Source organism: Acromyrmex echinatior, chromosome 12 (assembly GCF_024713525.1).
Source record: "Acromyrmex echinatior isolate Ae372 chromosome 12, ASM2471352v2, whole genome shotgun sequence".
Classification (NCBI taxonomy): Eukaryota; Metazoa; Arthropoda; class Insecta; order Hymenoptera; family Formicidae; genus Acromyrmex; species Acromyrmex echinatior.
In genome coordinates this window covers 9,508,741-9,522,520 of record NC_141863.1, presented here as the reverse complement: position 1 = coordinate 9,522,520, position 13,780 = coordinate 9,508,741, and the positions used below count along the sequence as shown (strand labels likewise).

The 13,780-nt window shown below is 27.9% G+C and overlaps 1 protein-coding gene and 1 long non-coding RNA gene across 3 annotated transcripts in view; both read right to left on the bottom strand.

The window, feature by feature from the left end:
* Positions 1–417: 417 nt before the first annotated feature.
* Positions 418–963, bottom strand: LOC105144396 (histone-lysine N-methyltransferase SETMAR-like). Its single transcript, XM_011053279.2, has one exon. It carries the CDS (start codon positions 961–963, stop codon positions 418–420), a length of 546 nt encoding a protein of 181 aa, XP_011051581.2.
* A 758-nt stretch (positions 964–1,721) lies between these two features.
* Positions 1,722–13,780, bottom strand: part of LOC105144392 (uncharacterized) — a 41,844-nt gene continuing 29,785 nt past the window's right edge. The window contains exons 3-6 of one of the 2 annotated variants that reach the window (XR_015546890.1): positions 6,472–6,532; positions 3,823–3,910; positions 2,541–2,829; positions 1,724–2,472 (exon numbers count right to left, since the gene is read on the bottom strand). This is a non-coding gene — a long non-coding RNA (uncharacterized LOC105144392). Of the gene's footprint in view, positions 2,473–2,540; positions 2,830–3,822; positions 3,911–6,471; positions 6,533–13,780 lie in introns of both variants that reach the window. The other variant, XR_015546892.1, reaches the window with a different exon arrangement.

Genomic DNA, 13,780 nt, shown 5'->3' with positions numbered 1-13,780 from the left:
ATTATGCCTCTCTCATAGAAACTCTCGTCCCTATTGGCAAAAAACTGGGACAGTCGATTTTCACAAGCTTCTCTTGAGGCGAATTTTTCACCAGTAAAATCATTCGCCATAGACAGGAACAGGTGGTAATCACTTGGAGCCAGGTCCGGACTATAAGGTGGATGCATAAGAACCTCTCAACCAAGCTCCCGTAGCTTCTGGCGAGTCACTACCGGTGTGTGTGGCCTTGCGTTATCCTGGTGGAATACAATTCCTCTCCTATTGGTCAACGCTGGTCGCTTCTGGGCGATTGCTTCCTTCAGACGGTCTAATTGTTGACAGTACAGATCCGAATTAAGAGTTTAGCCGTAAGGGAGCAGCTCTAGTAGATGATTCCCTGCCAATCCCACCAAACACACAGCAAAACCTTCCTGACCGTCAATCCTGGCTTGGCCATCGTTTGCGCCGGCTCACCGCGATTCGACCACGACGTTTTCGCTTGACGTTGTCATAAGTGACCCACTTTTCATCACCAGTCATCATCCGCTTCAGAAATAGGTTGATTTTGTTGCGATTCAGCAGCGATTCGCAGATAGAAATTCGGTACATGAGGTTTTTTTGCGTTAACTCGTATGGCACCCATACATCGAGCTTCTTTTTGTATCCAGCCTTATTCAAGTGGTTCCAAACGGTTTTTTGTGCAATGTTTAGCTCCTGGGCAATCGAAACAGTGCTTACATGACGGTCGGACTCGACGATTTCCATTATTTTATCGACATTTTCGACAATTGGCCTTCCAGAGCGTGATACATCTTTGACATCAAAATTACCGGAACGGAATCGACGAAACCAAAATTGCGCGTGATTGGCTGTTACAGTATCAGAATCATAAACACTATTCACATTTTCAGCCTGGCTTGCGTTTTCGCCTTTATCGAAGAAAAACTGTAAAATATGGCGTATTTTCTCTTTGCTGGTGTCCATCTTTGACGCGCGCTCAAACAATACTGAGTCAAGCAATCACAAAACAGTCTGAGAAGTTTTTTTAATACGAAATCTTATCTTTCTAACGCTATCTAGCGTAATCCGATCGCACTTATACAATGCGAGATCCAAATTACTAAAGCCATCTATTGGAAAAATAATGGATTTCTTTTTACTACACCTATTATGTTATTTATTATTAAAATCGTTTCGAAGATGCGAATAAGCATAAATAATTTGTTAAATTGCTAATCAATTTAACTCGTGACATTACTGCGTTAGCTTAATAGAGTTAGCGTTTCAAAACCGAAAAATCATTTTGACGCGCGTTTCTGGAAACTACATACGTAATATATAAATTCACAAGAATCATGTAAGCATTAAGATCCAGCTGGACCGTTTCAAGGCTTTGATTTCTATAGTTTGTGTTGTCACATTTACGGTCCTATAATATATTATATATTAAATAAGTGATTATTTTATATTAATTTATTTGAAATGTAATATATTAATTACTAATTAACTTTGATATAATGAATACATTACAATGATTCGTTAAAGAAGTTGGAAATTAATTTTATTTTTCAATTATTAATAAAATATATTTTGTATTAATTATGAATAATTGAATTCCACTAACGTATACATTTTTGCGAACAGATTATTTGAACATACAGATTACATTGACAATTATTTCGCTAATTATGTATTCTAATAAATTACAATAATTAATATTTATAAATGATATTTATACAGTGTAATAAATTGGTGAGGAAATATTAGAATTAATCGTATAATATCTTCTTTTGTGATATATTCTTCCACCAAAAAAATCACGTTTGAATAAAAGATGACGGATATAGACATATAGAATGAATGATAAAAACTCAATTTTTTAAATATAAGTACATTATGTATTTATTTATATAGAATTACATTACGATGCATGGACTGATTGTTCAGTACATAAACAAAATATTTATTTGTTCTATATCTTTCTAACTAAGTTACTTTTATTCAGTAACTTATTAGTAAGTAACTATTAGTAAGTAACTATCAGTGAATCGCAATGAAACTTTGCATAAATTATTTTATGTGAATATTTGAAGTACTTATAAAATGTAAATTCCTTTATCATTAAAAAAATTTTAATTTTTAACAATAAAACTAATAACGAAAAATGTAAAAAACAATTGTGATTATAACTTCAAAAATATGAAAAAAAGAGCATAAAGAACCACAGCACAAATTGTATTATAGTTTGTGATATTTAATTATTCTTGCATTATAAATTACAATAAAAATATTAAACGTTTCGGCCACAATCTGGTCATCTTCAGTAAAATTAATAATATTCTTAAGACGCAGAGTTACATCAAGTTGGAATAAAATTCAACCGTCGTGTGTTATAATTGTAAAAATCGTGTTTGCATCTACGCTGCTTCGTATAATAATGTTAGAACGTCAGAAGTCATATAGTGAAAAGTGTAGAACGAGAATTTCTAGATTCTAATTTACAATAATATATTTTATTATTAATATCTTTTAAACGGAGTATAAAACAAAAGAAACATTACCTGTTTTACAGCAAAAATAAATCGATGAATCTCAAGTATAATCATTGCACAAATAGAAATTTGTCGTGACATTATGTATTGTTATTGGTCGTATCACATATTTTTCCGCTATTTATATTCATGAGCCAAATAGTTTAGAAAGTTCTAGAACTATTTATTAAGTGCGAGAGTGAATTCATTAAACACGTCGAACATAATTTATTTAAAGCTGACGAGGAAATTTGTAAATCGGTCAGAAATGAAACATTCCACATTCTCAAGTCAATTAATAATTGTGATACGGAATTGGCTGAAAATAAAATTATACAGGAAGGTGTAAGAGAGGTTAAACGATTCATCTCAGAGAATCCTGAGATTCTAATCACGAAAATAGACAAGAGAAACACCACGGTAATTATGAATCGTGAAAATTATCGGAAGAAAATGTATGAAATTCTTAATGATCAGACTACATATAAATTAATGAATAAAGATCCTACTAATAAAATAAATTTAGAGATTAGAAACTTATTAAAAAATTGGAAAAACAAGGGGTACATTGACCCAAGCATATACAAAAAATTTATGTATCTGATAGTGAACTTCCGAGATCTTATGGACTGCCAAAAATTCATAAAGAAGGCCATCCACTAAGATTAATTGTTAGTTGCATTAACAGCGCCTTTTATCCACTGGCGACCTTCTTAAAAGAAATTATCGATAATAGTAATAATAATAATTTTAGTTATGTAAAAAATAGTCATGATTTGGTTGACAAACTTAATGGAAAGGTAATCGAAAGAAATTTTAATATCATATCATTTGACGTGGTCTCCATGTACACTAACATCCCTACGGATTTAGTATTAAAAAGCATTGAATGTAGATGGAACTGGATTGAAAATAAGACTTTGATTCCTTTACATGAGTTTGTTAAAGCAGTTATGATCATAATTAACTCCACGTTTTTCAGATTTGATAAAAAAATTTTTAAGCAGATTTTTGGCATGTCAATGGGCTCTCCTCTATCGCCTATACTAGCGAATATAGTCTTACAAGACTTAGAACAAGAAATTTTCACTACAAATAATATCATCTCTCCATTTTATTTGCGTTATGTTGATGACATTGTGTTAGCCATACATGAAGAAAAGGTTAAAGAGGTTCTAGATTTATTTAATTCATACCACGATAGACTTAGATTTACGGTTGATTTTGGCGATGAAAACGGTATTAATTTTCTGGACGTTAAATTAATGATTCAAGAAGGAAGCATTATCTTAGATATGTATAAAAAACTTACCAATTCGAGGAGATATTTAAATTATTTTTCGAATCATCCATTAGCACATAAAAAAGGAGTAATCATTGGGCAGCTTGATAGAATTTTACTGTTGTCCCATCCCAAATTTCATGAAAAGAACATTTCGGAATTAATTCAATTATTTATATAATTTATAATTATTATAATATTATTATTATTATTATATTTTTCAGTTTAATTGGGGAACTTTTGATGATTTAAATCAGTTAAATAGTAACAAATGATTATAATTAGTTATTTTAATCTCAGCGCTCTAGTAGTGCAATTATTGTGTTAGTCGACACAAATCAGACAAATATCCAGTATTGTTTTATATCGTCGTGTTGTTTCCTGTAGTGAATTCGAACAAAATGGTATGTATCATGACTGATGAAAAAAACGTCTTCTCTTTCCGCCGTCAATATAATTTTGAGAAAAATGCATAGAAATTTGAAAGTTATAGCAATAACATTTGAATTTTTCTGTTACCTACACATTACTTTGTAAGTACCTTATAGATTATGAGTGCATGATACGCCCAAATCATCCATCATTTATCCTTGTTTACATTCGATGAATAATACGGAAAAATAATACATTAAACATAAAATGAAATGCCCCAATAATTAACAAAAAGACATGTTTAATTGAGATATTCTGCGAGTAGTTAACAAGAAAAATTTATCCACACACATAATTAACTACTAATTCTGCCATATTTAACAAGATACAATTATAAATGCCGTTTAAGATACAATAAAAATGATATTATTTCATAGTAGCATAAAATTAAAAATGCGGGATTATACGAAAGCGTTGAAAATATATGTATAGTAACACAAATTTTAAAACAATCATTACTGTAATATTGATAAATGGAATGAAATATTAACAATAAATTGTATTTACTTTTAATTGTTAACTTGGAATTATAAAATTTATTAAATTTACATAAAAAATTTAACAAATTTACTTTGTGATATGCTGGTTAGCATCCAATACAAAGACGAGTAATTTTTATAACGGAAAGCGGATTTAATGTATACTGATTCTACATAAAATTCAAAGATCCACAAAGAAAACTATCCGTCAAATTACAACAGTCTTTACAGGAGGATGTGAATTCCAAATCTTCTAGACCGCTTATTATAATAGTGATTATTTGGCAAGATGTTAATTACGCTTACCGTTTTTATAATATCTTTAATATAAAATTTTAAAAAATTCGCGTGTAAGAAAATATATTTTAACACATTGCTAAAAATCATCTTTTATGAAATATAAATGAATAAAATAATTTTTTTATGAAATACGGGTTACGAAGGGATACTTATATTTAATAATAATAAAATATATGCGTTATTGTAATTTTTTATATACTTGTATATAGGTACAAAAGTGTCTCGTACCGATCGCTCGAGATGATCCAAACCCGAGAATAATGGTATTTTAAAGAATTATTTTAATACTTGACAATTTATTATATGTTTAAAATTTAACAATTTCCTATTTGTCGTTTGTTTCAAAAATTTTAATGATTAATTCCGCTATATATACATATCTATTTGATTTACCTCGAATCTTTATATTCACATATTTTTAATTAATTCATGTATTTGTGATAACATTGTTAAAAGAATATAAAGCATTTTTTTTTTTTGACAAAATTATTTAAGTCGACAAAAATCAAAATTTATTAAATACGATTTCATATATATATGTATTTTACTATAGAAAAGAATATATATTGTATATATATATTTTTATAAAATCATAAAAGGTAAGCAAATTATTTGTACAAAATTTACATCTATTTATTTAACAATTTCGATTTGAACTAATCATTAGATATAATCTGTATCTATATTTGAAATAATCATTATATCTATTAGGTATTGGAATTAATTCGTAGCGTTTTTTAATGAAAGAATGTTATTTATTTCACATGAGCATTAAAAAATACATTAATGAAAGTACTTCCCATCACTTGTAAAACGCTACGAATTAATTCCAACACCTAATATATCTGAGGAGCAGACTTTCAAATTGCGTTTTGTCCTTTGTAATTTTCAAAAAATGGGAAAGAAAGAAACTGTACACACAAGAAAAATACATACTTTATGAAAAATAACAATATGCCAATCAGTAAGATGTAAAATATTGAATAAAATTGCTAAATAATTGCTAAAAATGTTAGCAAATGAACAAATGCATTTTGTTCATTTCTATAAATCAAAAATCATTATTTGCACTTTGAAATGTCTATATTTTCTCAGCATATAAATTAACGATGAAGAAATGCTTTTTGAATATTTTAGAGTAGCTATTGTGAGTCTTTCACAGTCTTTCAGTGACACTGAACACTATGTCATATCTAACTAAAAAAATGAAATATTGACAAAATGCATTTTGAAATTTTGCTCTTCATTTATCGTATAATATTATAATAATAATTTTAATATAATTTTATCATCATTAAGACACACACACACACAATTCTGTTACCTGCATTATTACTATAATAAGAAAACATAATTAGTAAAGATAAGAAAGCGATGAAATCAATGTTAAAACATGCTAATATAAGTTAACACAGAAAGTTGTTGTGTATATATTTTAATCATGATGTGATACTAATTTATTACTCACAAAAGTTTCGATTCTTGGTTCGGATTCTCTTCACTATGTAAATTCCTCCACAAGTAATCATCTACAATATATTATAAAACGTACCAGGTGAATCACTTGAATTTATTATTTGATGTTTTAAATTTTGATTAAGCGATGTTATAAAGATAGATTTAAATTTATTTAGTGTATTGATTTCATCTCTGCAATTTGCAAGTGACTTGCTCTCAATGGAAGATTTTTTGCTACTATATACTGAAAATAACTTCAAAGTGAGTAAAGAGTAAAGATTTAGGAGATGCATATGATAATCAGATATTAATAATTTAAACATTTTTATTTATTTGTCGAATGTTTCGTAATATCTGATTATTATCTGCATCTCCTAAATATTCGCTCTTATATCTGCATTTGACTCTCATTAGTCCTTTTCTGAATTTTATTGTATTAAGAATAAAAATAGAAAATAATAATTGTGCGAGAATGCACCGCGCGGAAAGATTCGAGTGAGAGAACGGCACAAGGTTGATATGATGCACGACAGTAAAATCAACTCCGTTTCTTTTAATTTAACAAAAGAATTTCTTTAATGTATTCAGTTACAAAGTCAAAAGATATAATTAATTAGAATTAGATTAACAAAATATTAAAAGCGGTCACCTTTTCCAAATTGAGTTTGGAATCGCGGTGATGGAAAATCTCGGCGATTTTTCTCGACGCTTCTCGAAAGTTTCGGTTTATAGCGATTTCACTAAACGATTAGCACGGCGATTTTACGAAGCGAGATTACGACTCTAAGAACTCTAAGAACTTTTTTGGAAGTAAGAAGGAGGACGGCGAGATCGAGGCATTTATTGCTTTCGATCTGAGCTTTCCCTTTTGGGAAAAATCCAATAAAATTTTGCCACAATCGTGATTATTACGTGGCATTAGGTGTACAAAATTGATTGGCGCTTTGGATTCGTTTCTAGCGACGTTCAACGTAACAGTCATGCGCGGCAGAAAATCCGTGCGTGGGATTGGTGACAGCGCGTGACGTATTCGTCGGAGCGCGGCGCTCGCGTGCGCGAATTGAATTGTTCTAGAACCTTCGATTGTCCGTTGCCGGTAACGACAACTTGTTTGCGTGTAACGAATTGTTTTTAAAAGGAACAAAGAACGACGAATTTAATGATTTTAACGAAGATTAAAATCATGTTTGAGATGAAATCACGAGCTCAATTTGTGCATGCGTTCAATGACAATTAACGTCGATCGACTGAAAGAATTCTTGCTTTCCTTTCGAATTACCGATCTCAAACAATAATAAAATGAAATTTAACTATCACGTTTTATGTTCACACTAATAAATTACTCGTATATTTGTTATAAGAATAATTGTAAGGAAGACCTGGTTGGCATAGTTTTCACAATTTCGGCATTAGATTTTTTAAGCAATAAATTATTATGATTAAAATATATCAATATGATAGAGAGAACCTTTCTCTACATTTTTATGTCATTAATGATTCTATACACTGTATAGTTCCTTCGCAATAAATGAAATGTTGACATGCTGCATAGTTAATTGCCCCGATATGTGGATTAAATTGATACATATCACAATATGAATTGCCTCTATGATAAATCCTATATTAAATTAACAAAAACGTAATAGAAACGTAATAGAAAAATAATAGAAATAAAAATGAAATAATAGATATGTATTATGTAGATATGTATAATATAATAGCAGATACTTCTTATAAAAAATTGTCTTTAAAAGTTATTTTGTAATGATCAAATAGCAAATTCTATTGTTACAAAAAAATAAGTATAAATTATTCAATTTTATCTTCTTTTTATATAGAAATATTAAATATAAAGCGTTTTGTTAGAGTTAAATTGTAACTGAATGTTCACATGTGCGGTACAGCGAGTTTCTAATCTTTTCTTACGATATGAGTCAACGTACCCCATATCTGCACATGTGATCATCTCATTATAACAAATTACCATTGTTACTCAAAATAACATATTGTTTACTACAAAAAACTTTTCTTTTAACTAATAATACATCGCTTATTCGATTTGTTTTTTTAAGCTGAAGAACATTAATACGAAATTACGAAATGCTTAAAAATTTTCTTGCCTGCTCTTGAATCAGAATTTTTTCTTTATCTATGTAATATTTATTTGATTTAAATGAAACTTCGGAAGAAATATCTATGTTGTAAAAGAAATATTTTGCAGTAACTTTTGCAGTAACTTTTTGTTTCTTTTATTATAAATAGAACGTAATGCCAATTTGTCTCTTATGCCAACGAGCCCCGGTCTCTTCACTTTACAAAGAATATATTGTGCACATAATTTCAATATATAAAATATTTTATCAAAATTATTAGTTTCAACTCAAGTTGACACGTGTCGCTAAAAGCCATGCAAGTAGAATGCATTGATGCAATAACAGAAAGATACATTTGATCAACAAGACATTCTGCGGGTATAGTTAACGAGAAAAATTTATTCTCTATCAGAGAATCTTCTCTTTTCTCCGTAAAAAGAATAGTCGGTACGCTTCTATTCTGTGGATGTATTACAGACACGAACCACATTTACTTTCGACGATACGATTTTATCGACAGATCAGAAAATGTATGTAATCAAACAGTTCCCAAACCAAAAATGGATGTACTGGCAGTAGTGTGCGAGCAATTTTAATGTCACTAGATTTATAAAGTATCGATTTATAAAGTATCTCATTTATTTTGACGCGAAACGCGACCACTTCAAATTTATATATTCGTATTTTATTTGAGAAAATAAAACCGGTATGTCAAGCATATAAATCAAGTATTTAAATCAATGTTTTTTAATTGTAATTAAAGTTTATTTATAAATAAATAATATGTACAAATGCTTAATTTATGCTTTAGTTTAATACGAGTTTATTAATACAAGTCTATGTCTTCATATTATTATTTTATTTCCTAGAAATAACATTGCGTCTTGAGATTTTTTCAGTTTCTTTGTTTATGAAGTTACAAAGGCAAGTACAGAATCGATTTTGTAGTTTAATTTTTAATAAAACATAATAAAATAATTTGCACCTCAACTATATAGTGCAGATTAAGTAAGATATTAGAGTATAAACTTTTTCTTCACTCTTTTAAAAAACTTTGCTGCAAATGCGCTTTTAGATGACTTTCCTGATTATGAATATTGTAATTACAGTAACTTTCTTAATACTTTAATTATAATTTCAGCATAAAGAAGTTTATCTTCGACAGAGTTCATTAAATAGTCTCCCTTGTCGTCCAGTTCCTGTTATAATTATTATAATTATAGTTTTAAGCATAATAAAAATATATAATTATATTATAATATAATATATTAATATAGGTATATATGATTATATGTATATATATATATATACATAATTATTATTACTTTTGTTACTATTATTATTATTATACAACTATTGTTATTATTTTTAAAATACTATCCTGTCATAGAGCTCTAGGTATATACAATTTAATTTAGGCCCATTGTAAAATTTATTTTAAATCTGATCTGTCAACTCTTAAGAAAATTATATCAGCAAAAAAGGAAAACAAAGAAAATTTATTGAAGAACTTAAAAGATATATTGAATATTTTAGATCGAAAATATCACGAAGAAACATGTGGATAAGTTTCTGGACATAGAAAATCTCAAAGCTGGTGTCTGATAATGATTATCCTGCAAATATTTCTGGAAAAATATCTAAATGGATAGATGACAGATACAAAGTTATCGATTACCAATCATGGATACATCGAACGATCCAGAGTTTAAGGATATAAATATGGTACTCAGAGATGTTGAAGATCTCTTTAGTGTTCATCATCAGACAATAGAAGAGCAAATGAAGGAATTAGATGTTTCAGAGGCAAGTCATAAAAATCGAAACTTTTTTGTGTAAAAAATTCGCTCGCTGATATTTATGATATATAATGAATGGTTAAAAGTTTCAAGCTAGCAAATATAATTTGTTATCGTTTTTTGTCAATGTGTGTTCTTCAGTTTACATTATAAATTAATGAAATTCTTATTATATTTAACTTAAGAACACAATCTTTTAAATATTAGAATATATTAAGTATTTCTATACAAGCCTATTCATTCTTGAAGTAATTAGTATAAACTGGTATAATAAATTGTAGTGAAATAAGAAAAATTTGTTTTATTTCAACTTATTGCACCAGAACTTTCTTCGATGAAGATCCGGCTTTATTTGTTCTTTATGTCGGCAATACAATAAAATTATTTATTAACTTTGGCAGCCATTTTATATATACATATATATATATATATATATATATATATATATATATATATAATGGCTGCCAAAGTTAATATATATATATATATATGTTGTAATAAAGAAAAGTACTTCATATATTAAATATGAGTGCAGAGATAAATAAAAGACAAGGCAAAAATAAAATAGTCTTTTAATAGTTCGCAAAAATAAAATAGTCCGATTTTAATTGTAATTAATTAAGAAATTATTTGAAAAGTTTTCTTTAGTGCAAAAATTTAGTGCTTAAAGAAATAGTGCATCATATTGAGTTTGTTATCTTGCACGTTTATTGTTTATCATTATCAGTTGTTTGCATACGCTTATTACACTGTTCGATAAAAAGTCACTTTTCTTTTTCTCTGAAGTACAATGTACATATCCCGAAAATTTCTTCTTGGTAAACACAATGTCATTGGTAAAATTTGTATAATCAGAATTTTGGGTAAATTGAGATGAAGTGGGCAAAAAATGGCATTTTTTACTGTTTTTAATCTTTTATAGCAAAACGAAATCTTGTTTCTAAATAAAGTTTATCTGATCTAAAAGTATAATTCAAGAGTTTTCAAATAAATTTTAGAATATAATCGTATCATTTATTTTTATTAGGTTATAATTGTTTCCGTAGACATAATTTCAAAACAACTTTTTATTGTAAAAAATTGTATTTATATAATTGCATTTGTATAGTCATTTGTATATATAAATATTATTGAACATCAAGACCAACTTTGATCAAAAATAATTTGCTTCTTCTTTATAAAGATTTGTGTTAAAACACTTATCAGCTCATTTCACTTAATATTGATTACTATAAAAAATGTTAAAATTACAAAAAAAATGTTATTTTTTGTTCATTTTATCCCCACATTAACACAAAATCTTGACAAACTATACAAATTCTATCAACAACATTGTGTTCAGCGCAAAAGATCTTTGGAATATGTATTATAATATATTTCGAAAGTATTTGAATGTTGAAGAAAGTTATTGTTCTAGAATTTCATATAGAATTAAGTGGAATCTAACACATTCAAAACATAAAATAACAAGTCATCATAAAAATAGCTTGAGTTTTTTATTTCTTTAATCGCTTGGTCCATTTGGAACAAAATTTGTAATGTATGTATACACACACACACATATATATATATATATATATATATATATTAGGTGTTGGAATTAATTCGTAGCGTTTTTAATGAAAGAATGTTATTTATTTCATATGAGCATTAAAAAATACATTAATGAAAGTACTTCCCATCACTTGTAAAACGCTACGAATTAATTCCAACACCTAATATATATACATATATATATATATACATTAAATATTTAGTTTTTATACTCAACTATTATTAATGATCTACAAATTCATATAATACTTTTTATAATACATATTAGCACTTTTTTTTATTTGTTTTGTAAATGTAAATTGCAAGGTAAAATGAGAACAGACCAATTATTCGCGCAAGTAATTTAAACTTTGAACTGTTCAAATCTAAAACTTTTGAAGTTTTAATTTCTATAGCAATTTTCAGACATTTGTTTTTATAATATTTATATTGTAATTTGCAAAATTGTTTGTAATTGTAATATTAATTTCAAAATGACAAATGAATCATTACTTTATCTTTATCTTAATATCTTCCTCATTATAGGCATGACCTTCAACGCTATCAATAACACATTTGTTGGTATAATATTCATCGCGGAATGATATGTCTTTCGATCTTATCTCTTTTAAAATATAGTAGCTCGGTAAAAAAATTCTTGTACATAATTATACATAAACGGTTGTACATGACTAATTTATACGTAGTTTATTTGTAACGGTTATAAATTATGTACAACCGTTTATGCATAATTATGTATAAAAAATTTTTTTCGGGCTGCTATATTTTAAAAGAAATAAGATCACTCAAAAGACACGTTATTCCATGATAAATATTATACTAGCAAACGTGTTGGTTGATTGAAGGTGATATATTGAGAAATATGTCCAAATATTCATTTGTCATATTTTTGAAATTAATATTACAAATACAAATAATATTGCATATTACAACATAAATATTACAAGAACAAATATTTCGATTTTGCTACAAAAATTGAAAACTTAAAAGGTTTTAAATTAAAACAGATCTCCAAACTTTAAAGACAGGAAATTATTTGTGAATAATTGACCACACAACATTTTATCTGCAAATATACATTTACAAAAAGAACAGTACCATTATACCTGATAAAAAGTATAATAATATCAATTTGTAGATTATTAATAATTATAATTTTTAAATGAAAAATGTTAAAAAAATATATATTACAAATTTTGCTCTTCAAGTGACTACAGAAATGAAAAAAATTAAGTAAATGTATTTTTGTTTTATATTTTGATCTCGGTACTTTTCCGCTTGTTCAATGAAGGTCTAGAAGGCGAGATCAAGATTGATGATCGGGATATAAGCACGATGAGCCTCAGTGAATTGAGCCGCAAAATCTCCATTATATCATAGGAACCTGTGCTCTTTTCCTAGAGTCTACGTTACAATCTGGATCTATTTAATCAGTACGATGACTTGAAACTGTGGGAGATGTTGCGGCAAGTCGAGCTGAATGATGTCACACTAGACCACGATATCTTCTTTGGCAGTCATAACTTCAACATCGGTCAGAGGCAACTCATATATCTGGCCAGAGCAATCTTGAGAAACAATCGCTTGCTCGTTCTCGATGAAGCGAAGGCCAATATTGATTCGCAGTGAGTCTTTACGATTCTTTAGAATTGTATTTAAATATCATTTAGTAAAGACAATAAATTTTGATTAATTAATTACATATTTATAATAAATTCTCTATAGCAAATGAAGTCACAGTAATCGCAACAAAGTCATGATGACATGCAAATATTTACTTTGTCACGGATGTGATATGACAGTAAAATCATTGTACTGTACGAATATCCGCTTTGTTACAAATGTGACATCATTATACAGATGAATTAACAGT

Bases quoted from the DNA above. Each gene is read 5' to 3' on its own strand.
- LOC105144396 (XM_011053279.2), bottom strand. From the start codon at position 963: ATGGACACCAGCAAAGAGAAAATACGCCATATTTTACAGTTTTTCTTC.